The sequence below is a fragment of the Gymnoscopelus microlampas genome (assembly GCF_963454915.1).
Source record: "Gymnoscopelus microlampas genome assembly, chromosome: 11".
In the NCBI taxonomy this organism is placed as follows: domain Eukaryota; kingdom Metazoa; phylum Chordata; class Actinopteri; order Myctophiformes; family Myctophidae; genus Gymnoscopelus; species Gymnoscopelus microlampas.
The window spans coordinates 35,449,877-35,475,879 of record NC_139948.1 but is presented as its reverse complement, the minus strand read 5'-3'; the positions used below and the strand labels follow the sequence as shown (position 1 = coordinate 35,475,879).

Sequence of the window (26,003 nt, the reverse complement as noted above, 5' to 3'; positions counted from 1 at the left end):
ACATCTCTTTCTCTCATTACACTTACAGTACACATACAGAAACTTGAAAACTTGCATGTGTTTTAGTTATTATAAATTTATTTTTATTGAATAGCAATTCACAACTAGATGCTACATCATATTGGATTAACTGCTCTCCATAATATTCCAGTGACCTATTCATTGAATATCTAATTTAGAACAAATACATTCAATATTTCAGGGCTTCAATGTTAAAATAACATTTCTACTGAAATTCTACGGTATATGGAACAAGTGGTTCCACATTCAGATTATTTTATGACCACACTTGTACTAGTATCATTTTTACTAAATTTGAACAGCTCCATACATCATACTCATATACATGTACAAGATTGCATAAATCTTCAGGCTCCATTTTCATAATATTAAAAACAAAAGACAACACAAAACAACTAACAATAATGCAAAATAGATTAAACTATTCCAATGCAGAGCATAATAATACATCTATTACAGTTCATTTACAAGTGTCTATTTGGTGCTTTTGTTTACAAATACTTCTTTTTTTTTTGGTGCCACTAAAAGACTAATTGAGATCAGAAGGAGTTGTTTCAACAATGGTAGGTATTGCTGTCATAATGGTTTCTCTAATGGTATGGCAAATACAGACTGATAGGGGACTTTTGTGTCTCTTTCTTCATTCTGCTAAACCGTCTCATTGGAAAAACAGTTCTATGCAAACAGTGATACACTTTTCAGCTCAAGTGGCCTGAATACAGGCCATCATTTACAGTTCAATTTCCTTAAAACATGGTCCACAAAAATATTGTAAGGCACTGACATTTCAATTCTAATTACTGGTGTTACATTTCTGCTTTTGTAGAATGTGGAGAAGCATCTCAGAGCAATATTCCCTAAATTCCAATTGAAATGATTTCATTTTAAAATCGCTAAAGGCACCGATGTACTTGAAAATGTAATTGGTCCACTGTAGAGATTAAATTTAACACTTAACAAAGAAATGTTATAACAATATACATGTAAGCTGAGCTTACTGAGAGAATTGCTCAAAAGATTTAAGTTAGCCGACCACTCTGATGAAAGACGGTGAGAGCCAGCAACAAATTCACACAATGATTCAACTTAGGTCTGTATCTGCCATTGAGATTCGTTACAAGAACCAACTGTCCTCTGTTATTTCATATAAAACGTTAAACCATTTTGACCACATGACGTTACTTCATGGTGATTTTATGGATGACGAGTAAAACCATTAAGCAATCTAAAACAGTCCAATGGAGAGAAAGCACCCTACAGTCATTATAGGCCTAACTTGACGGCATACAGTCAGTGCACAACTAGCACTAGCATGTAGTTGAGCAAAAACAAGGGAAATAAAAAATACTTCAAATAGTTCTATATTTAAGTTATATGGCCACTTTAGAATTTAACACGAATGTCCAACTCCCCTGGCTTTCCTTCACTGTAGACAAAAGCTGATCTAACCGGTCAGCATGTGCTCGCCAATATTGCACAAATCTGCCATTAACAAACATAGATTTATGCTAAATCAAATTCACATACAGAGATATCGAGTCAGAATTCAACCCACATTTTTGATCATTTGTATAACAGCCGAGAACAACTACAGCTAAACTAGATAGTAAAAAAAATAAAGAAAAACTGGATATCAGTGACTGAATAGCCATATCAATCTACTTTAAGGTATGAGGTGATTTATCAAATTAGATGTTTTGCTGATAAAAAAGAAAGAAAAGAATGGATGAAATTAAATTATATTCAAAAGAAACAACAGTACAGGTGTCTTTGGTAAAACTACAAAATGGACTTGAAGTCCATTAATATTGTATGCAAAAGCCATTGGTATAGTTCTCTCTGTCATTTAATCACTGTAATATTTTTGTTATGTCATATTAAATGAAAGGTTAAAGTGATAAATCCTTTCCCAAAACAGAGCCCATACTGTTCATATAGGATGCAGATCTTTACATCTGTGATTATGAGCCCTCACGTGGAACCAGCATTCAAATCTGTGTAAAATAGGGTGGCTCCGAATACAAAAGTATTAACCATTCATTTGACATTTTTACAGTGTTTAACTTGTTGCCATATTCCTATAAAATTGTCCAAAGTTGAGAATTGGTAGTCATAAGACAACAAATAAATTAGCCATTACTGTCCCTGTGTCCATGTCAAGTCTACCAGGTGAGCCTTTTCCCTCGAGCTTTAGGCATGACTTATCCATATTTACAAATGTTAACTGTCATACAGTAGTAATGAATCTCTGCGGGCAACATTTCCCACATAAAAATACCTATTTGAATACTAGAACACCACTTTGGTTCGATTTTAAAAGTGGACATCATGGATTTAAGTTTTCTTCACAGGCAGAACATAACAAAAGCTCAGTATGTCCTGTGATAATGAAGTTAATCAGGAGAGGGCATATTAAGCTACACCAAATACTGCATGCCAGTGGAGGGAAGAATAATGAGGCAGGTCAACCAAAATATAACCGACTTCAGCCAATTGAAAACTCGGGGACATTGTACAACAGTACAGGTCTGTTATCACCATCCTAAGCCATTTACAGAAGTACCAAAATTTAACTCAAAACTGATCCACAAAGAATAATTCTATCAAATAAAAGGTTTAGCCAAGTCTGATGCAGAAAGGTACGCAAAATCTGAGCTACATGTACTGTATGTATGCATAATAACATTCAAACATCTAGATGTATTATAAGAAACTACGTTAATACCTTTTCCAGTAGCAGCAAAGCTTGCAGAAGTGAAGCTAAGAAGCCTTTAGTACACTAATAATGACTCAATACAAATATTCTGGCAGTGTGACAGTGTGAACAGTATTTTTTAGCTGGTTAACATATCGCATAATATCACATGCAATATGAAAAGTGTTTAGTCTGCCTTTTATGCCATGTAATAAACGTGTAAAGCAAAATAAAATACTTTCTTGAAGAAACTTTTTTTTTCTTCCGAGTTGCTTAATTGCCATCTATGTGAATGTAAACAATTCATTTTTCCCATTTGTAAGTAGCAAAAGGTGTACCTGGAAAATACATGGTTTTCTATTGAACCTAAAGCAAAGATGAAAAGAAAATGTGTTGTCTTTTTTTTTTTTTTTTTTTAGATTTTTCAAACACAGTAGGAGGTCATTTCAATTAGAGTAACCTAAGCACAATACACTGTCGTAGTTGAAGATGCAACTTACATGTTAACCACAGAATTCTTCATTCAACATTGCAAAATATGTATTACAAGAATATGAATTAAATCACTGAACGTTTGAAAAAAAAGAAGAAAAAAGCCTTTTGACTTGTTGCTATACAAGATCATATATTATGTCCTATGTTTGCATACTCCCAAACATTAAATTGAAAAATGCTATTTAAAATATGATATAAGCTGCACCCAAAGAGCACCACGGCCAAGGACTGGGGGTTTTATCTTCATGTTTTAGCTTGATGTCAAACTGACACAATTTGTTTTCATATAATTATCGTCCGCAGAAATACTTCCAAAATACATTATGGCATATATAATTATATATACAGTATGTGAACGCCTCTGCAAACCTAAATTAAACTTGTTGTGCAGAAACAAGCTTTAACTACTTGTGTTTTGCTCCGACAATCTCAAACATAACTTTTCATCTAAGGAAGGCAAGGCACTTGAGAGTGAGAGGCCGATATGTTCTAGACAAGGTCAAGAGGCTAGGATTTCTACAAAATTTACCATTTCAGGCTTTAGCAAATACAATACATGCTCCTCTATTGACTAGGCTATATAAATCTCTAAAAGACAGACTGATTGAATAAATGCCTTAACATTTTAGCATGTGCCTCACTGATATTACCGCTGCTGGTTATGCCTAAAATGCATTTTTAAGTTTGCACTTATTTGATTGAATGTTTTTTTCTTTTAATATAAATGTAACAATTAAAGTAGAAACTATTAAGTACTTTTCTATGAAAGCCAACTAATACAGAACAATACTATGATTTAACAATAGGAAACATAAAACATTCAAATTATGTTTCACAGTACACTGACACAAAAGCTTCAGACATTAGCTTATATAGAAAAAAATATGTAAATCTAAAACAAAGAACGGGAACAAACTACAAAGCAGCTTAAAGCAAAATTCTACATCCCCTTTAACAAATTCCCGGGTCAACAAAGTGCTTTAATAAGAAATCAAATTTCTTGGTCGGTCATAATAATGCTTGACTGGTCATTTAAAATACAAATCACGGCAACAAATGAAAATTTGGGTTGTACTTTAAGAGGTATGCCACTAAATTCCAGCAGTCATGCGATTTACTATTTCATTACGGTTTCCTTTACGTACAGTTTTGTCCAGCGCTTCCTAAAGTGGGGTCCGGGGACCCACAGGAGTCTTTGAGGTGGTTCCAGGGGGTCCCCAGCAAAATATGATATAGCATGAAAATCTGCTTAAACACTTCAATGCCATCTTATACTTTGGCTAGTGGAAAATAGCTGATCTACAAGCTCACAATGCCTTGTTATGCAACGCGTTTTGAGTTTGTAGATCTGCTACTTTTGAACCCCTATACGCAACTATATCGTTCAATCCGGGAACCCCTTTTGGGGTTGTTGTTGCTATGTACAGTATATAGCAACATACATTTTTTGTAATAAAAAAAAGTTTTTTCAGAAAATGGATTAAATTGACATTTTCTAGTTAATAAATTATTCAACTTAATTATAGCGAATGGTCATGCAGTCTAGCAATTTGTACAGTATCTATGAAGCCACTCAACGCTGTACTGTACATCAGCATGACATGGTAGATCAGAGAATACCATGATCCATGATACCATGATACCAGATCAGCGGCTCTGGGTTCTAGCTTCATTTGTACACATACTGACAGGACTGCCATAAATAACATGACATGTCTTATATTTAGTGAGATTCCCCTTTGAAGTGAATAACAATTGCGTTTGTGTTTTGCCCATTTTATATTTCACACCACTACCATATAAGTTTGTGATGCATTTTGTAGTTCATAGAGCATTTACTGGCAGTATTTTTGCAAAGATATTTTGACATCCTTGCACATGCCCTTTAGTATCCACGACGGGTGTTGCTATAACTGCTATTAATAGATTTGTATATGCTGTTAATTTAACTTGTCACCCTTATTCTACTTTCCACTTAACAGCTGATGAAAAAATGAAATACTGGAGAATAATTAACCTTGCAACAAAACAAAGAAAAGCACTGATAAGCCTAATGCCATTAGCTCGGGAGATGTTCAGTGATGCATTTAGCAACATTGAACAAGTAAATGCAATGTTTCCAACCCTCATACAGCAAAAATATAGATGCTGTAAATATAATACACTTTGTGCTCAACTTTGTTGCCTGACTTCTGGAATTTGTCCTTACTTTTGAAATAAAGGAAAATAAAATCAGAACTATCAAAGAACTATGATGATTAGTAGCTAAATTAGCACTGATCAATATAGTAAGGGCCAGCTGTCACTCCATGACTAACAGACCTTTTTCACAGGGGATACTGTGGTTACGGCTGATGTCATGGTAAGGTGAACAACAATGGTGAACTTTTCAAATTGAAAAAGGCGACATCAATTACGTCACCCGTTACTATGGAACCTGGAAATGTGAAAAAGATCTATTGAAAAAAAGCATACAGTGTTGCAACTTTCCATGAGCCGCTACCTTTCTACTTACAACGTATGACTTTGATTTTGCATATTCTTCAAGAAAAGAAAGTAATGGATGGTAAATGCACATTTGAATTTTGCAAGAATAATCCCTATTCCAATGTAGAGAATTCAGATACAGCTTGATGACAAGTGTAAATAAAAAATGAAATTCATATACTGGATGTATTAGATGAGAAGGGCCACAGATGGCCCATCGTGTAATGCACCATGTTGGGGTTGTGCAGTTTGTGTTGCAAGTGCTTCACTCAAAGATTAAATTAGTAATATAATGGAAATCAAACGAGCATTGCAAGGTGATGCCACTATTATGGTTTCTAACTGCATAGCTTTTCTATCAGAGCATTGAAAAGGGCGATATTGATAGAGGGCAAACATTTAAAATGAGCAAAAACTTAACAAGATGGAATCCCTTTTGCACAGTTCAAATTATAACAGGTCTTAGTTCATCAGTCAAACATCATTTATGTCATTCTAATCAATTATAAATGATTAATTCCATCACTATATTAAACAAGTTGCTATTTAGAAAATGTAATGTAAGCATAATATGCATTAGTAGTTTTTCAAAGGGCTAATTCTTTAAATGGTACCTTGAATAATTGTAGAACACCACTTCAATATCTTTGTTCTACAGTAAGGACATTCTGTTTTACTAGGCGCACAGTTCTCACAAAGTACATAATGTTGGCAAGGCTGCAGAACAACGCAACGATCATGCTTTTGGCAAACTATACATTTCTTTGACTGAAGCTGATATATTACCTGGGGAGAAAAGAACGAATATCAGTTGCAACTTATGAAAATATAAGTCATGCAAACTTTTCAAATATACATGCTTGATGACAGGCTTTGAGTGATAGTCCTGATAGACTGGCTAAAATTGGATCAGCTACAAGTGAAATGCTATGCGTGATCTAGTCTTTCTTACCCCGTCTATCAGGTCTAGGTCAGTACGCAGCTGACTCTGGAGGGAGTGGAGCTTTGACAAGGGGAGCTTGTCCAGCTCTCCATAGCTGCGCAGTAGAGGTGTTCCAGGGCTTCGACAAAGCACATCAAAGTCCCCCTGGAGGTCCTTCAGCTTGCGCTCGGTCTCCTCCCACTTCTGTTCCGCTAGCTGTCGCTCTGCCTCCGCTGACTTTGCTTGATCCTTTGCATCATGTGCATCTTTCTGGCAAGCTTCACATGCCTAGACCAAAGTGTAATGTAATCATGTAACAATGCTACCTCTGTTGGCATTAGATAACAGGTTGGCCTAGATATAGGAGTTGGCACACTAGTTCTGCCTGAAGACCAAATGCCGAATATCTCCCTTGGCCAAGGGGGATAACCCTTTTAACTGAGCAGTAGACATTTGATTTTCATGCGGCGCGGAGGATGGCTGTTACAACACTACATTTATATTGAGGAAAATGCTTCATGGGCATTCATTATACTGCAGCTGTACTCCGACCTCTCTGATGTCTATAGAACCGTGTACTGATTTGATTTAAATGTATTGTACCCTTAACTTTATCCTTGCATTTAACCCATCCTAAGGAGCAGTGAGCAGCAACTGTAATGCCAGTACCTGACACAGGCTAGGAAAAAAGTGAGAGGAAACTGGTGTACCCTGAGGAAACCCAACGCAATCATGGGGGGGACATGCATACTCCACATAGAAAGGCCATCCCTGCCGGGGTTTGAACCCAGGACCTTCTTGCTAAGAGGCAACAGAGCTGCCCACCATATGCTTACGTTTGCATTGTGTTAATTGCCAATAAAGTATAATTGTAGTACTTCAAATGACACTGTGACATTGTTTGAGTTCTGTGCCTTTGAGCAGGAGGTTACTGACCTGTTTGACTTGATGCCACGCCTCTTCCCACTGCTTGATTTTCCTCTTGGCTTCATCCAACTCTCTAATTAGGCGGGCCAAATCAGCACCGCTGCTGGTGGAGGTCAGGCTGCTGAACACTGGAGATGGGCTTGGTGAGAAGCTGCCACTTACAAAATCCCATATGCTGCCGGCTCCTCCATTCAACCCTGAGAGTACAATGTAGGATTATTACAAGCACAAAACACAGGGCCGTGTTATACTGTAATACACAGCACAATCCTGTTAATTTAGAGTGAAACAAAATACATGAGGGTACATTTTTACACTGTCAGGGTCTAAGATGTGTGGTCTTATCACACAGGGGGGGACACTATGCCTGCCTACCCGTTTGGATTCAGTTCAACACACTTTAAATCCTTCAAACAGTTTCCATGACAGTGTTCTAGCTTCAAATAACTGACCCGAACCCACCGAATAGAATTCTTCATTATACCCAGAAGGTTCATATTGTTCCCGTTTCCTCAAAATGACATCCATTTCATGTATTAATCGTTGCTCTCATCTACTATTTAAACTAATGTCTACTATGTAAACTCCTTAAATTTCTCACAAATGTGCCAATGGCAGCACACTGGCTAAAAGGCTTGCGCGCACGCACACACGCACACACGCACACACACACACACACACACACACACACACACACACACACACACACACACACACACACACACACACTAATGAAAATGAATCCAACACACGTAGACTAATGAAAATGAAACCATGCCATCCTTGCGGTCTTACCCAGAGAGTTCTGAGAGTTTGAGGCTGGTGTTCCCAGGAGGCCGTGCTCGTGTTTGGCTAGCACGGCTGGAGGCTGATTTGGCTGTGATACCATCCCTGACATCAGGGACTGGGACAGGGACTGAGAAAGGGAACTTAAAGGGGAGGTGGAGAGTGATGATGAGGAATTAAAGGAAGCGGATCGGGCAAGTGAGCCAGGAATGTTAACTGGGGCGGACCCGGCTAGCAACCTTTGACCTAGGGAGAGAAAGTACATAAATAATGATTTTGTTTGTGTATTAAACATGGGGACGGCCAAGGAAAACACTTGTGTATACTAAGCGCTCTTACTTGTTAGTCCTAAACAGCTGTTTCCCTGTTCTTCTAACTCCTTTTCAAGAGATGCAACATTGATGTCACTGAAATTCAGGTCAAGAGCCGATCCTTAAAGAAAAGGACAAAGACAAAACAGAACAATGGAATGTAAGATACATGATGGTGGAAGTTTGAACACAGCCCTTCTAAGTTAACCCAAAAAGACCTGAGGCCAACATGTCTCCTAAACAGTTTTCTGAAAACCGTAACGTATGTTGCTATCTCAGTGGTGCTCAAACTTTTTCATGCCAAGGATCCCCAAAATTATATGTACTTGGCCGTGGACCCCCATCTCAAAATATTTACCACTTAAGCCCTAAATTACACTTTATTGTATGTCAAATAGCCAATCTACAAGGTTGCAACAAATTGTGAGCTCGTAGATCTGCTATTTTCGAATACCAGGTTGAGTCTTGGCTTTACTTACCTATAACAGACTCCACCGTGTTGCTACCAGGATAGAAAGGGGTGGCTTTCACGTTCATTGTTGATAAGGTGGTGGGTGAAGAACTATCTGAGCCAATACTAGAAGCCAAGCTTGATGTTATACTGGAGGTAATGCTTGATGCCAAAGGGTTCACCACAGAAAATACACTATTTTGTATCTAAAAGGGAAGAATAAAAAAAAAACAATCATTAATGGAACTAAGTACGTGTTAAATAATCAATCAGAAACCTCAGGTTGCTTAGCACTCATGTACTATAGCTACTAATATCATTTAAAAACTAAATCTAACCATGTGGATCTTGGGATCCACAGATATCTCCACATATGGGCATATTATTAAAATTAGGTATTCCTGTGGCCTACTGGCAGTCAGTCCAGCTGTTTACAAGATTAGTGCCAGACAGTCCCTTTTCTACACAGCTCGCCTGAGGAGCCGTGCTGTAAAAACAGCTACATTAACCCATTAAGACCTGGAACGCATCTATGTCACTTTAGATTTCTTTGGCTATTCAAAAATAGCAGATATACAAGCTCATAGCGCGGCACCGAGTGCTGCGCTATGAGCTTGTAGATCTGCTATTTTTGAAAAAATCTTGAAATATTTTTTTTCCAATTCTTTTCAAAAAACTTTTAGGATTTAGAAAACATTTTTTAAGAATCACCTCAGGTCTTAAAGGGTTAAATACAACACAGCATGTAGTAACACTACTGTGCGTACAGTATGTAGTCATTTGAGCACAAACCTGTTTGTCTTGGTCCATAAACTTGTGATCCATCTGTCCCTTATTCTTAATCTGAAAATAATTGAGTAACAAAAAAGGACATATCAAACACCAAAGACCATTATCCTAAAGTGGTGTCCAAATCTACATTCATGTGATTGCATACAGTGGGTTAGCAACTACAACTTCCACATTCATTGTATTTAGCCAAGGGCTACGTGTACATTATAGGAACCTTGAAAACCAAAACGTTGTACAATTCTCAGCCCCAGGCTAATTAACATGACATTTACAGGTTCTAAACGTGGACACTCCTGACTTGAACCCAGTTAGCAAGGCTTGGTCTGGAGGAGGGTTGTCTACATACCACAATGTAACAATCTACTCTATGTTGCAACCCATTTGCTAATGTGCTAAACTTAACATCGTTGTTTTACTGTATCTTCTATGTTTCTCAAGTTTCTAGTGAATGTGTACAGTATGTACTTTGCTTCATGTCCTGTTGCAAATCAACTTAGATCAACATAAAGCTAACTTTGAATGCCAAACTTGCAAGGCAAGCAATTCTACAAAAGCAGTTCAGGGCAACAAGTTGAGCAATGAGTAAACCATAGGCCAGCTCTTAGGCTTGAGCCAAGGATAGCTCTGGTCTAAGAATTGGTCAAATATTTGACCCTAGGATTGGACTTGATGATGCATTAGAAACATTAGCCTAATAGCTTGAGGGCTATGTCGTTATTGGCAGTGCAATTTATGGGTTCAGACGTTGGAACAGCAGCGGTACCTACAACTGGCATGACATGATTTTTATGACAAAGGTAATGAAAAGGGATAATCCACCTCAACTGCCATTTATTTTCAGTCTACGTGGTTCTAGGTTTCAACTAGGGGTGTCAACAGTTAATCGAACAAGGAGATTTCTTTACTGCGTTTATGGAACTGTTGACAAAACCCTGCATTGGGTTGTTATCAGCCCAATGCGCAGACTACCATCCTCAAATTAGAGGCCATTGAGTGTTAAGCGCAATTCAGACTTTTGTCGGACAACAATGTCGAGCAGCGAAAATAGCAGAACTACAAACTCACAACGCGTCGCAGATGCAATGCATTGTGAGCTTGTAGGTGTGCTATTTTTGCACTGCGATACCGTCGTGCAACAGGAAATAGATAAGGCTTTACTGCTGCAAACATGAAATGTGCTCAGTTGTGGCTGCTGTCTTGTTAGATTATTAGGAACTACTGCAGCGTGTTTTATTTAGCATGACATTTCACAATGAATAAAATAATGAAAATGAACTACAAAAGACAAGACAGAGAACTTAATGTTAAGATTAAAACATGCAAGAGTGACAAAAATAAGTGTCAGGCCCTAAGTTATGCAGTGGTCTTCCTGAGACTATAAAGTGGGAGTCTTGTGTACCTGATCCTCTCGTTCAAACCCGGGAGCTTTAGGGTAGTAAGACGTCAGAGAGGAGACACTGGGCGTGCTGGACTCTGAACATAAGCTACCATTAGTTAAGGATTTGGGCCTGCCGGTGGTTCCCACTGGGGATAAACTGTGGCTTCCTGAGCTTGGTGTTACAGTTGGGCTACTAGAACATGAAACCTGAGGAAGAGAAGTGCACAGGATCTTAATGAAATGCTGATCCCAAAAATATATATAGAATGTCCCTGGATTCGAGTAAGAAGGCGTAAGTTTAGACCTTAAGGTCAGGAAAAATATATAACGTAGAGGCATGTTGCTTTACACTAAGTATCCTTACACTAAGAAAACTTTCTTCTGTTCTTCAAAACTAACTCATGAATGAAACGTAGAACAGCAAACAAAAACAATGATGTAAAACTTAATAAACAAAATAAATATTGAAAATGACACAACTTGAAGCAAAGCATAATATAGCAGACATGTTTTGTAGAGAAACACACTGAAGGTGAATTAACTTCTTAAGGCCTATTTTACTCTTTTGCTATTTTCAAACAATAGAACATTTTGGAACATTTTCACCTATATTGACATACCCAAAACAGGGATGCCAAGGTTAATGTGGTTAAGGCATTTCGTAGTACAGTATATCACGTAGGGCTGGGCAATTAACCTAAAACATATCATAACAGATATTTAGAACCTATAACCTACTTAATCTTGTTCATTTAGATTAATCGAATAATCAAGAAGCAGTTTTCAAATCCAAGTAGATTTTTTTCTACTAAATCGATTGGTCTGACCAACTACTTGAGCCCTACATTATATTTCGTTGTACAACGGCGGCGTACACCGTGGTGTGCAAAAGTAGCGTACAAAAACAGTCGATCTACAAGCTCACAGCGTGTCGCATGAGCTTGTAGATCTGCTATTTTCACAATAGATAAAAAAAATACATATTATTGTTCATTCATCGTGATTGCAAACCTTTGAAATAATCGTGGAAACTGATCTGAAGTCATATCGCCCAGCCCTAGCATGACGTGTGTGAAAACATACACTTCCTACTTGTCCGTTGCTGCTGGTAGCAGAGTTAGTGGAGCTGCCTCCACTGTTCCACTCGCTGACTGGACATTCTGAATACTGCTGAGACTGAGATCCTGACTGGATCGCTGTTATGAGCGAACTCATGGTCTCTTCTGTGGAGGGAATTCCTGGATCAATTAATTAAAATAAAAACACACAAAAAAAAAACTGTGAAATACACACAATCTAGAAACAAGTTATTAATAAGCCAAGGCACTTAGAATAACAATGATGTCATCAGGCAGAAACCTTGTACATTATGTCCAAAACCGTTACTTTTCAGGAACTGGAAAAGAGAGCCTGTGTTCCATTGGATCCAATGAAGTTATTATAAACGAGTAGTCAAAAGCTCTTGTAAAAAAAAAACATAAATAGACGTACAAGGTTTCTGCCCAACAGCGATGATAAGAGAAGTGGCTGATACTTCACTTACGTTCTACATGTGCAAATGCACAGAATGGACCTCTAGGGCAGTATCCAGTTTGCCTCATGTCATTGCATTTGGTTGATTTGTAGATCTTAAGGAGGATGGAAATATATCACAAATGATTATTATGACAAAAAGACTATTACAATACATTTTTGGAGAAAACTATATATATTCACACACCTCTGGGTGAAACTGCTGTTCGGTGCGGGAGTGACAATACTGGCAACTGTCTCCGCTGTCACACTTTGAGGGCTCACCCCACTCGTCCCCGTGTTTCACATTAGGGCATGGAGTCGACCTAGCGTGCAATTCACAGGATTCCACAATCTGAGTCATATACAAACCCTCGACAGCGTATTCTTGCTTATATTCACGAAAACACAGGAGTCACCATCATCTCACCTGTATTTGAACTTGCGTGGATTTCTTCTTCGGTCTCTGCTGTTGTGGTAGTGAGGGCACGCATACCCCTGTCTGCATAGTCTAGGAGGCTTGGTACATTGATCCGTTTTGTAGTTGGCCAATACAAAATTGGTGTCTGCAAAAAAGGATTAAAATATGATTCATTCTATTTTCTTGTTCTTCATTTAACCACATGAACCCTAACATTCCTATTCTGGGGTTAACTATCGCCCAAAATAGTGGATCTACAAATACAAAAGAAATATCTGAAATCAAGGAGTTTATCTGACACATTTAAACCATCAGCAATGATGTGTCTGGTCAGGTCCCCACCTTGCCATCGGGGGTCCTCTGTAAGTGTCTTCTCTATCATAGCTTGGCTGGCCAGAACACCAGGTTGAAGATCAGGAATGCCTTCTCCAGATCCCAGCTGTCCGTTTTGGAGGGCCTCTTGTGCTTGGATCTCTCTGTGCACAAAGGTTATGTCAGTCAGAAGACTACAAAATAGTTGATCTAGTCTCAGTGTGTGGTGTATGAAACCAGCCTGCGACTAGATTCAAGCACTACATGATCACTGAGTAAATTACTAATGTTACATAGTAAAGGTTACAATTAAACTTGACTTGACATTCAGTGATCCAGATAACAGTGAGCAAATATAATTTCTTGTAGACCATGGAACTATGACCAATTCTGTGATACACCTTATTAAATCTATTTACTAATGGTAGCCTTTGGGTTTATTTAAAAGTGCCAGTGTTGTAATTGTTTTATAAAAGTCAGCTAAATACCGTAACCAGATATGGTACATTATTGAACCTTAGCCATTAACCACATGAACCCCTATTCTGGGGTGAAATTCGCAACTTCTTGAGTGTGCGTATATTGGCTATATTTGGTGGAGAGAAAAGGCGGCGGCCTAGTATAGACCCCTGTGGGACTCTGGTGAATGTAACTAACCAGCTATTTACATGGTGGAAACAACTTTACCATTCAAATCTCTTGGCTACATCGACCATTTGGAGGCATTGCTTGGGGTATTATGGTAATTAACATAGCAGAATTACACTTAATGTGGATAGTTCATTCATGACTAGGGCCATATCAACAATCAGATTTTTTTTCTCCCCCTGCCCTTGACAGACATGTTGCTGTGTGTATCTTGTTGCTAAGCAACAACCTGATATGCCAGTTATTCCACTGCACAACATGAACAGAAATTCTCAGATGTTTCGTGGCTGATATAGGCATTGATTGTCACCTGATATCGTAGACTGGGGGTCGGAGATCATGTGGCCCGTGAGCAAAAGCACAGTGTAGACCATTCTTCACACAATGCCCACGGGCATCCGTTTCATGGATACAAGTGCCAGTCTTGTAATAGCGTAGATGGTACTTGCGCTCCGTGTCACCAGTGGTCCGGTGTAAGTAAGGACAGCTGAAGGGACAGGGACATTGTGGAAATGGAATGAGTCAAGGCAGTCAACAATGTAGTTATTATCTAGTCACAAGCTCTTGTTAACACATTTCATTGGTTATTTGGTTCTATAAAACCCACAGATAAACAGCTAAAATAGAAGATCTACAAGCTCACAACGCTCTTGTAGATCAGCTATTTTCGCTACTATTGCTCGACACTTTTGTACAACAAAGCACTGAAAGCATTAATTTAAGAAAACATTTTTATAAGTTGAAATATGGAGATATAAGGTTTCTGCCTGACAGCAACAATATGCTTAATAGACTGCATACACCACTAATAACTCGTTCATCCAAACTAATGAAGAATAGATTGGTTGAACAAAATGTAAAAAAAAAAAAAAAAAAAAAAAAACAATGACTGCTAAGCACTGCAAACATTTGAAAGACACCATACAATCCAAGAACAGAAGAAATCCAATTGTATGTAAAACATGAGGATGCGATTTGTTTCCCGTTTTGTTTATTTCATGTTTTCTCACTACACATTTTCGACATCATTCCATTCCACATCCTGAGCTGGCACAGAGTCCATGCCTTTCAAAGTGCATAGCCAATAAGATTCTTGAATCGAACAAATTGTCCTATCTGTAATGGCAACAGTTGCTATAGTAACACTTAAGGTCGTACAGAAATAGCTTCCATTGGTAGAAGAGGAACAGAAGACGATGATGCAGTACAGTAACTCAATCTTAACAGATGCAACCTGCCTCTTCTTACTTCTCTGTGGAGTTGAATTACTGTAAAAGCTGCATTGTGTGGATCCAACTATTATACACAATACAATCAGCATTGTAATATCGTCGCTGTCGGGTGGAAACCTTGTATGTCCAACACTGTTACTTTTCAGAAAATTATTTATTTTATTTTATTTTTTTAAAGCTGTGTTGCAGTGAATTCAATGTAGATATTTAGTCACAATCTCTTTTTAATACTTTTCATTGATTCAATATATAAAACCCACTGACAGACTTAACCACTTTCACATAAAATAAATAGCACAAATAGCAGAGATACAAGCTCACAACACCTCACATCGTGGGCTTGTAGATCGGCTGTTGTTGCTATTTTTAAGCATTAACCCATTTTGGGCGGGAACCCTTATTTGTAACTATGCCTTTCAGAACGGGAACCCCTTTTGGGGTTCTTGTTGCTATGTACAGTATATAGCTACATACATGTGTTGTAATTTTTGAATAAATATATTTTTTAATAATAATACGTTTTTCAGAGAACTTAGGTCAGGAGTTAGAAGGCGTTCTTAGAATCGGCCTCAGGTCTAAATGGGTTAAGGGCATTCACTTACAAAAAAAAACAAAAAAAGGTGCAATATGGAGATACCGTATGAGGTTTCTGCCTGACAGCAATGATATGTTTTGCAAAAATAAGATGAGTAAATCTGCTAAAAGACCGTTAACTGAGCAGCATGTACATCAAACACTGTTTAAACTTGTATTTATAAGCAGTAACAAAGAGCAAAGCAAGATGCCTTATACAGTAAGGGGGGGGGTGGGGGGACTGGGCTCTATAGTATTAAATAATTTACTTGTAATAAAAGACAATAACCTGGTGATTTGTGTGGCAATGTGGTAAGATCAAATTCGATTTGGGACCCAAACATCAAATTACCGGTGCCACCGTTGATGTATACTATGGTGTGCACCCATTGCTAGGCAAAGCATACATTGCGTTTCCCATGGTACAGAATGGATACAACAATGCCCGTCTAACAAGCACAAACAAAACTATACAGTTTACAATAGAATTAATATCCATGAATCTGTATCCTCCAATATCAGACAGGTACACTGGGACTTTTACAACTGTTTAAAGTTTGAGAAAAACTTTAGCTTTGTCAATTCTACAGGAAAAAAACATTAAGATAAAATAATGTGAATACATTTGGAAATCTACAGAACAGTATCCTTGATATAAACATCTTAGTGAATTTTCATTTTATGCAATTTACATATTTTACATTTTCCTTTTCACAGCATAACAAAGTCATGTTTCAGTCATGTCAGTTCCTACAGGTGTCTTAAAATATGTAATTTACTAATTTTATATCGGTCCGTGTATTCCCATTCCCTGAAAAATCTACGCTTCTTCAAATAAGGATTGGCTTCAAATATAAATGTATTTAAAGTGAGATAGTAATTGTGAATACTGAGACAATACATCCAACTCATTCATCACTCTTAAAGCAACCCAAATGCAAAAAAATGTGTAGCACTTCTCCTGCATTAATCATAGAGGTGGGTCAATCAATATTATTTTAACACATTATTTAGAGATGAAGGTCCCTCAAAAATGTCACAAACAAGGATACACCCAGTACTAAGAGAGTGTTTTACACTAGCTTTACCTCTAACTTTCAGTAGTAAGATGGTGGTTTAACCACCAACTGGCCTGAACCAAACAAAGCTGCACCATAAAGTAGATTAGAGTGTCATTGCTGGAAGGCCTAATAATGTAAACAAAGAATACTACGCTTGTGTGTGTGGACCAATGAGAGCAGACTGTGAGGAGAGACTGTTCAATCAGGACACAGGGAACAGGGGGTGTGTCCACACAGCTTGGCTTTACCACACTCAGCCAGCGCCATTCACACACCAGTGTTGCCATGTCTGCTTATTAAAAGCGACTTTGGGCTTGTTTTTCTGTTAAGTTGCTTGTAAATATTGTGGTTGCGTTTTTTGGGCTTTTTTTCTAAAGTGTACTTAATAATAATAATAATAATAATAATAATAATAATAATAATAATTCATTTTATTTGTAACGCACTTTATATTTGAACCAAATCTCAAAGTGCTACATATTAAAACAAAAACAAAAAATATATAATAAAACTGTGAAATTAATACAATTCTGATCAAATGGTCAGCTATACACAGCTAAGAAAAGAAAAAGAAGTTGCTTGTTTGGGCTTGTTTCTAAAGTGTAGTTGCTTATTTGGCCTTGTTTCCAATGTTGTTTTGTTTTTTTATTATGGTTGAAAGCAGTGCTCCTCGAACATTTTCATGTCAAGGGCCCCCATCTGAAAATATTTTGTGCCACGGACCCCCCCATACAAGATTTGTGTTGTTAAAATGTTTCAGAAATATTCCACATTTCTCCAATTTTCTTCAATTGTTTTTTAAAATAGCAGATCTACAAGTAAGATTGTGGAGATCTTGTAGGTCACTTGTAGATCGGCTATAGCCAATGTATATGTTTAAAGGGCGAAGGGCTCGCTTATTTTGGGCTTGTTTTCATAGACCTGGTTACTCGTTTCTCTCGCAAAACCTGGCAACACTGTCACACACCAAAACAAAACAAACACCAACCTGAGCATGACGCACGTTTCCAACAATAACAAGTAACAACAACTTTGAAACGTACCATCATTAAAGGACCATTTTATGTATACTTCGCCCTACTGAAAAGCTATCAATATCATAGGGCTATTTTTGTACTATTTTTTGTAACAACATTGGTGTTTTTTAAAAGCCTTTTCAACACCTTCTGCTTGTTCATGAAACACATCAACAGCAATAGTACAAAAAAGTAATTATATTCGCACAACAACAAAAAAACACCTATTTCTGGCACACATTAAAAAAAAAACTATCTCTGGCACTTATAAACAACACTTTTACTGTAAATATTTTTGTTTTTGTTTTAAAACTGTTTATATGATGTTTTGTATAGTGTATATTTGTCTGTCATTAATGTTGGAATGGAAACAAGCCATAGGCTTTCTTGGGTTTAAAATCCTCTTAGCAGACCTTGTATTGAACTGTACTTTCCTGTGCTTTATTTTTTGCAAACTGCTAATAAAGCAGGGGTCTTCAACGTTTTCAGGCCAAGGACCCCCTAGCTGAGAGAGAGATGAAGCAGGGACCCCCTCTAGATTGTAGAAAATTGTGTTTTAGATACACTTTTGCTGCTCTTTTTTCCCTGTACACACCTATAACTCTTTGCCAAAAATAGCCGATCTACAAGCTCACAACGCCTCGCAGTTGTAGATCTGCTATTTTTGGCTAAAGTTCTCCTCAGAAAAGGGATACTAGGGTAAGTGGTTAAGGTAAAAAAAAAAAAACATATCACACAAAGATTTGGGGGACCCCCTGTAGTAACTCTGAGGACCCCCTAGGGGTCACGGACCCCCTGTTGAAGACCCCTGTAATAAAGTATTCAATCAATCAATCACTTACTCGTCTCCATCTGGACAGATGCCCGTGGTCTCGTCGTATTTGGTGCAGTAGACATCAGGGCTGTAGTTAAAGGTTCCGTCTCTCCTCCTGATGGGTCTCCTGCGCCGCTGGTTGAGAAAGTGCCAATGGAAACACGTGAAGGGTCGATGCTGCGTGCACTTGTGCTGCAGGAACAACGGGCACTGCTCCGTCCTAAACTCCTTCAAGTACCTGCAAACAAAGACATGTCAATAACAATAATAATGATAATAATAAGAACAACGGGCACTGCTCCGTCCTGAACTGATTGATGTACTTTATTTAGTAAGACATGAGAACAACAGTACATGGAAGTACAAATTCACAATACAAGGTCTATTGTACTCCTTCAAGTACCTGCAACAAAGACATACACTGACAGTACACACCCACGGATTAAAGTTCTCAGTCGCCAAAATTCCATAGAAGCCAGCATGTCTTCAATGGAATCAAACGTTGCACAGCGAAAATAGCCTATCTACAAGCTAGATCTGCTATTTTCGGTTATTACTGTAGCCTACTATTAATTAAAGCATTTGGAGTGGTCAAACTAGCAATATGTGCAGAAGCATCTTCCATAAAATCTTAAGTCTTGGATATTTTTTTTTATCAAAGATAGGTGTGCGTGAGTGGAGGGGCTCCTTTTCATACTGTTTCACAAATCGCACATTAGGACTTATTTGCGATAACAAAACATAAGATAACACAGCTTTAAAGGACGTCATACTCATACAAACACTTTTTCAGTCGTGAGAGTTTATTTTTTGCTCTAATTCACGAACACCGGATTAAAATTGTGCCTGCAGCACAAACCAGGGGCACAGCAGCCGATACACACAATAACAGATACATATGAAATACAAATACACCAGAATGAGGAATATTGTATTATATTATAGCCTACAGCTAGTTGGTGTAGTAGCCTGAAACGCGGCTAGGTTACTGGCGTATATACTGGGGCATTCACAGCGGAGATACGCGTGCATCTGAGCGTAGCCCTCATCCGCACCCGCACAACGTACGTTCGATTAATGTGCGTAGCGAGAAGGAGGAACTTCAAATAAAGGCCGTGCTATTTACAACAAGCATCCAGCCAGCCAGTTCCTGGCTAATCATATAGCAGCAACCTATGAACAATAAGGTTTTAAAAACAAACCTCTCGACTCTACCACTCGGTTAAAAGACACTTCCAACACGTTTGCAGGCTCGCAAATGTATTAAATTCCACGTTTCCCAGTCTGCACGCGCACTGGCGCTAGCGTTGCAGTCGGAATGTGCTGCTATGTAGGTAGTCAGTGTCACAAAGCCAGGAAAAGCACCATGTTTTTAACGCACAAGGCTGTAACGGCCAAACGGAATAAAACCTTTGCACATGAACACCGCTGCAACGTGCACGAAGCGCAAAGGGTGTTTTTTTCTGTCAAAGTTTTTAGTTCACCGGCCCGAGCGCGTTTTAACTTACGTATAGTGGGTCGGTTTCTCGGTTTGAGGAGAAGCATTGCTGGCCGCCGTTTTCGAAACCGACGGCATTTTCAGTCAAAACAATGAAGTGCGCAGGCGCGGCAGATCTGTTGCTGCTCTCTCTGCAGGGCATGTATTGTGATGACGGCCAGGCAGTATGGCCCCCCCTGTCTGTCTGCACTCTGTCTGTTTGTTTGTTTGTCTGTCTGTCTGTCTGTCTGTCTGTCTGCACTCTGTCTGTCTGTCTGTCTGTCTGTCTGTCTGTCTGTCTGTCTGTCTGTCTGCACTCTGTCTGTCTGTCTGCACTCTGTCTGTTTATGGTGGTGACTTTGAAGCTATATTAACTCATTTTGTTGGGGATCCCCTGGAACCTCCTCAAGGACCCCACTTTGAGAACCACTAATTAGAATAATAATTTAATAAAGACTGATTTCAAGTACTGCAATTGAAGTTAATTCAGTCATTTCATGACTCACATGAATTAAGACAGATTTATTGTTCAGCCCTGGTGTCTTGCAAACACAAGAAAAAAAAAGAAGAAAAAAAGTGATACTTTTAAAGGGTTTAGATTAGAATATATCTATTTTCAGTGGGCGACACCATGCACAAGTTACTTAGTACAGTGGTTCTCAAACTTTTTCGTTAAAATGATTGTGACGCCATATTAACACATTTTGCTGGGGACCCCCTGGTAACCCCCCAAGGACCACTTTGACAACCAATTACAACCAATTAGTATATCAAGGCAATTACAGGTATTCTCTGTTATAGGCATTGTCTTTATGTGCATGCTGCACACGAGTCTGAGTCCGACCCATGCATGACCCCCTGCACCAGACAATTGCATACAAATGAACCAATTACTAGTGAATTACTTGGTTGTGAGGCATTGTCTTCTACATATACTATCATATGAGGGCACTGAACTTACACTACTAATATAGGGATAATAGGGATCACACATGATTCCTGTCATTACAGGAATCGCAAGAGAGCGCTGTGCATTCAAATGTTACTTTAAACGGCTTAATCTTATGTTATTGGGTGATAATTGTGTCATGAAAAGATTTGAGAGGTTGGAACAAGGAGAGAGTGTTGATACTACATTCCACAAATGTGTTGGACTTGATTTCATTTCACATTTTTAGTGGCTTGGTTGTTTTAAGAAAATCTCACCTGTGCATGGATTGGTAGCATGGAGTTTTATTTTATGATTCACCTGATGGGGGTAATGCTCTCAAGGGCGTTGCAGGGGGGGGGGGGGGGGGGGGGTAAGTGGGACTGAGTTACAAGGGCCCCTAAAAAACGTATTTTTCTTTCTTTTTTTAAAGAAAAAAAAATCATAGCGGGGCCCACAGTGAATCCTTGTCCCCAGGGCCCAGAATTTGGTGCTACGCCCCTGAATGCTCTACATACATTCTTTTGATATTTTCACTCCACTACATTCCAAAGACAGATATTGTTTGACTACACTACATTTCTACAAAGAGAAAAAAGTATGAGTTGTAGTGTATGGCACTATGTAACTTTTTTTAAATTAATAAAATGTAATTTTATCCAATTTGTATGGTACAGTATGTTCATACAATATAACTTATTCTATTGAGACATTTATCCCCTGCGCAAGCAGGCAGGCTCTATTACCTCAATGGTAAAAATATCAGCACTTGTGCAGGAAACCAGGTTAAAATCCGGGGTAGAAGAGGAATGTTACACAGTGCAGCTTTAACCACTGAAGCCCTATTTCAAATATAGCGAAAATAGCAGGTCTACAAGCTCGTATATCATGTATCATGATGCAATATGTGAGATTGTAGATCTGCTATTTTCACTATTATTGATTGATATATACCAAAACGTTGAAATTTTTAGGAAAACGTGTACATTTAATGTTGCACTGGTAGCTGTCTAAGCATCTATATATCCATCAACTCACATACACATTTCTTTTCCAGGTTTTAGTGAAGTGTGACCAATTTTCACCTTAGTTGGAGATTAAAGCAGCTGACTTGGGTTACTTACTTAAAGCAGCTGATTTTGGTCAGTCAATCTCAAGATTAAAGGTATACTTGCTTGCCATTGGAGCATGTGCAGATCTCATCCGTTCCTTTCCAACTGTATTCCTGGGGAGCTAATCTATTTTCTCCAACTCTTTTTCCTGTAAAGATTTTAATTTACAAATGCAATTATAAATCTAATCCATTATTCAGTATCTGAGGTCCACGGTGTGCACTGCCTTGTAATTATGCATAAGCCCTCAACTATCCAGTTGTAATTACTTCAACATGCACCAGCCCAGTTTGCAGCCCACACTCTACTGTTGTTCTGCACTTTGACAATGCAAAGGACCTTACATAAGTGGATCTTCCTTGTGGGGGGATGAATCAGATAGATGATTTATGTTTTAAAACAGAATTAAAATGAAGCGTTGTTCACGTTTGACAGTTTTTTGTTGATGAGAGAACTTTGATCCACTGGCCGTTTTTTTTTCTCAAAGAAACTAAATCAGGAATAGTTACATTAATAATGCATTGGAGGCTAAATCTGTGAACACAATAAGGCTTAGTTGGGCCATACAGACAGCTTCCTACTGAAGCTAAGAATAACCAAGAGGTGGATTTGAACTCTTATGTCCCCATAAACAGCAATTGTTTAATCTAGCATCGGCCAGAGGAAATATTACAAATGCAAGCAAGAGAAAAGTTGCACCCTTTCTGCTTTCTATGACGTCAGTCACCACAAACCTTTAACCTTGGTCTGTGGTCCCAGCTGCAGACCCAATCCACTGTCAACCTCTTCTCACAGGGTGCGCGTGTGTGTGTGCGTGTGTGTGTGCGCGTGTGTGTGCGCGTGTGCGTGTGCGTGTGCGTGTGCGTGTGCGTGTGCGTGTGTGTGTGTAATGCATGGGTCATTTGCCATTCCCCTAGGGGTTGACCTTGGTTGTTCTTAGCTTGGACTGTCTAGGTATTGCTTCATTATGTCAATGAACTTGGCAGACTTCATTGTATTTGTTTTTGCCCGACTTCCCGTGTTCCGGATTCTATTGCTTTCCTGGAGTCATATGCCTAGTCTGTGTATACAAGGACTGTAATGCTTATTTACACATCCACATGCCAAAATCACAAAACCTAAGCTTTACCCAATTCAGACCTAGTTTAGGTTTATAGACTGAAAGACAAATGTGTGAAAATGAGAACCATGTTGAAGGCTTTTCTGTACAAGCCACAGTCATCTATATAATGTAAACCCTGGTAATTGAAACAGAGTGAAAAGGGGTCTTTAGTATCATGTACCACAACAAGTTTGACATTTTTTTGCAGACCTCCTATCAACAATTGTTCAAACAGTTGTCTCAGTTGATTTCCCAGGCTGCAGGGATTGTCACAGCTGGAATAACAGTATGTGTGGTTTGGGCTCCTGTTCTTTTCCAGTCACACACAGCAGTCTCTCAGCACAGCATTTTCACTGTCACCCAACACACACACACACACACACACACACACACACACACACACACACACACACACACACACACACACACACACACACACACACACACACACACACACACACACACACACACACACACACACACACACACACACATGACTGTAAGAGTAAGATATAATACACAGTAAAATCCAGACTAGAGTGTTAATGTAACTCTGAGAGTGTAAAAAAACTCTCAGAATTACATTAACACTCGTGATTTTACAGTGTATCTTAAATTAATGTGTTTACAAGTCTCATCCCCCTCCAGGAAAAGCCACACCTGCCAGTTGGCTCTTGTATCATTTTAACAAGAGCTGACACGTGAGGTAATAATGCTATAGCAGCCATCTTTGAAGTGATCACTCATATTTCTCAGACTCTGCAATCTGATAGCAAAAGTAATAGCCTGTCATATTACCATATTTGCAGTATTAGCCTGCTGTATGTTGACAATGAATGTATTTATGATATATGTTCTTGACTCATGTCATCATGCCATAGTGGTTGATCACAAACAGGTGATTAACAGGTAATTAAATAGCAGGTGATTATCATTAAATAGCAGGTGATTATCATTAAATGACCACCATGCCCACTGAGCTATGATGGCATATTGTATATGGCAAATTCTGTGATGAGAATACTATGAATACATTAAGGAAAATAGTCTTCTACGCATTAGTGTTCTTTCTGAAAAGTATTAAGTATTTATTTTATTTCTATAAATAAAACAAATTTGAGAACATTTGTTTTCATGGGCAAAGGAATCGGCTATTTTGCTGTGCATCCTCCTGAAATGTAGTGACTATTGTACAATTGTACAATTGTCCATGCTGTTTTGTTATGTGGGAGTTATTTCTGTGATGGGGATTTAGTTGTAAATAAAGTTTGTTTGCAATTTTGCATTCTACAATCCACACTTACAGTATGTGCCATCTGGAACCAGATTTCTGCAAAGAAATAAAATAGAAGGATGTAATTTAGTCATGTAATGGAGTGTTTGTGGTATAAAACTTTTCACCAATACGAAGTACGCAAGAGTCAAATCTGCAAAACAAAAAGGTTCAGGCTTAGGTTAAATGTGAACGCTAGGTGGTGGCAATTGCCCCCCTGGCAACCCTGTTTCATAAGGTACATCTCACAGAAAAGCAGAGACTAGAGTCGATTAGCTGTCTCTGTTAGTTGTAGGCCTACTCACGAGGATGATGCTACTATTGCATATTGCAGCTTTCTGAAACATAACATGCTAAATACACTTAAACGGTGTAGGACTAATTATAGTAGCCTGGCATGGCCAGACTAATATCCCTGCATAGATATTAGTCTGGATTCTCTGTGTGGAACCTGCATTTCCAAGAGGCGGATAAAAAAAATGCCTCTGGCGATAAACCCGCCACATATATGCATACTGGGCCCTGATTGGTGCCCCACAACTTTGGGGGAATCAAAATCCAATCACAACCGAGCAGGGCCAGACCAAATCTGCCAGATTTTTTTTTTTTGCACTGGCAGATTCGTCTGGTTTCCAGGCTATAATTAGAACACAATTACATTTACCAATGGGCATACAATTATGGGGAAAAAAACATGAAATATGATGAAATATGACTACATTTTGGATCTCTTACAGGGGAACATTTCATGTAATTTTCAACCTTCATTTACAGTGTGTAGTGGGTTATCTCTTTAAATGTTTTCCAAGTTGGAGGGCATATTATTTGCTGGAGGGACGCACTGGGGGTACGGCCACCCTGGGGATCTGAAGAGCGAAGGGGCTAACGGAGTAGCGCCAAGTGAAACAACAGATTGAATGATATGGCAAGATATATAACTTTAATAAAGTAATAAATCATTTCTTAGCATGCAATGTCGACTGTGCACAAGGAACCGCACCCCCGGCTTCTGTGCATTCAAATGTTCATGTTAACCACTTAAACCCTATTATACTTAGTGAAACGGACCTGAGTTGGCTCTGTACCTGGTCTGCTCTTGTTTCCTTCTACACCAAATCTCCTCACCAGAAAAAGCTGATCTACAAGCTCATAACGCGACGCGTTATGAGCTTGTAGATCGGCTATTTCTGACAAAAGTTCCCCCAGAATAGGAGGCCGCTATAGCATTCAGGCAGTTAAGCCGTCAGTCTTCTGCAG

General features: G+C 38.6%; 1 protein-coding gene across 6 annotated transcripts; it reads right to left on the bottom strand.

Annotated features, from left to right (window-relative positions):
* Positions 1–3,136: 3,136 nt before the first annotated feature.
* Positions 3,137–20,430, bottom strand: unkl (unk like zinc finger; the record flags this gene model as incomplete). 6 transcript variants are annotated; one of them, XM_084072431.1, is made up of 16 exons in its annotated part: positions 3,137–6,484; positions 6,651–6,908; positions 7,557–7,744; positions 8,343–8,579; positions 8,673–8,765; positions 9,124–9,301; positions 9,888–9,938; positions 11,287–11,472; positions 12,349–12,503; positions 12,809–12,893; positions 12,986–13,103; positions 13,208–13,343; positions 13,541–13,674; positions 14,469–14,645; positions 18,883–19,092; positions 20,363–20,430. In XM_084072431.1, 16 exons carry the CDS (start codon positions 20,428–20,430, stop codon positions 6,302–6,304), a joined length of 2,457 nt encoding a protein of 818 aa, XP_083928557.1. In that variant the 3' UTR covers positions 3,137–6,301. The 6 variants fall into 6 exon arrangements, with proteins under 6 accessions (XP_083928557.1, XP_083928558.1, XP_083928559.1 ...); XM_084072432.1 differs by having other exon boundaries at positions 12,358–12,503; XM_084072433.1 differs by having other exon boundaries at positions 12,349–12,488.
* Between the last annotated feature and the right edge of the window lie 5,573 nt (positions 20,431–26,003).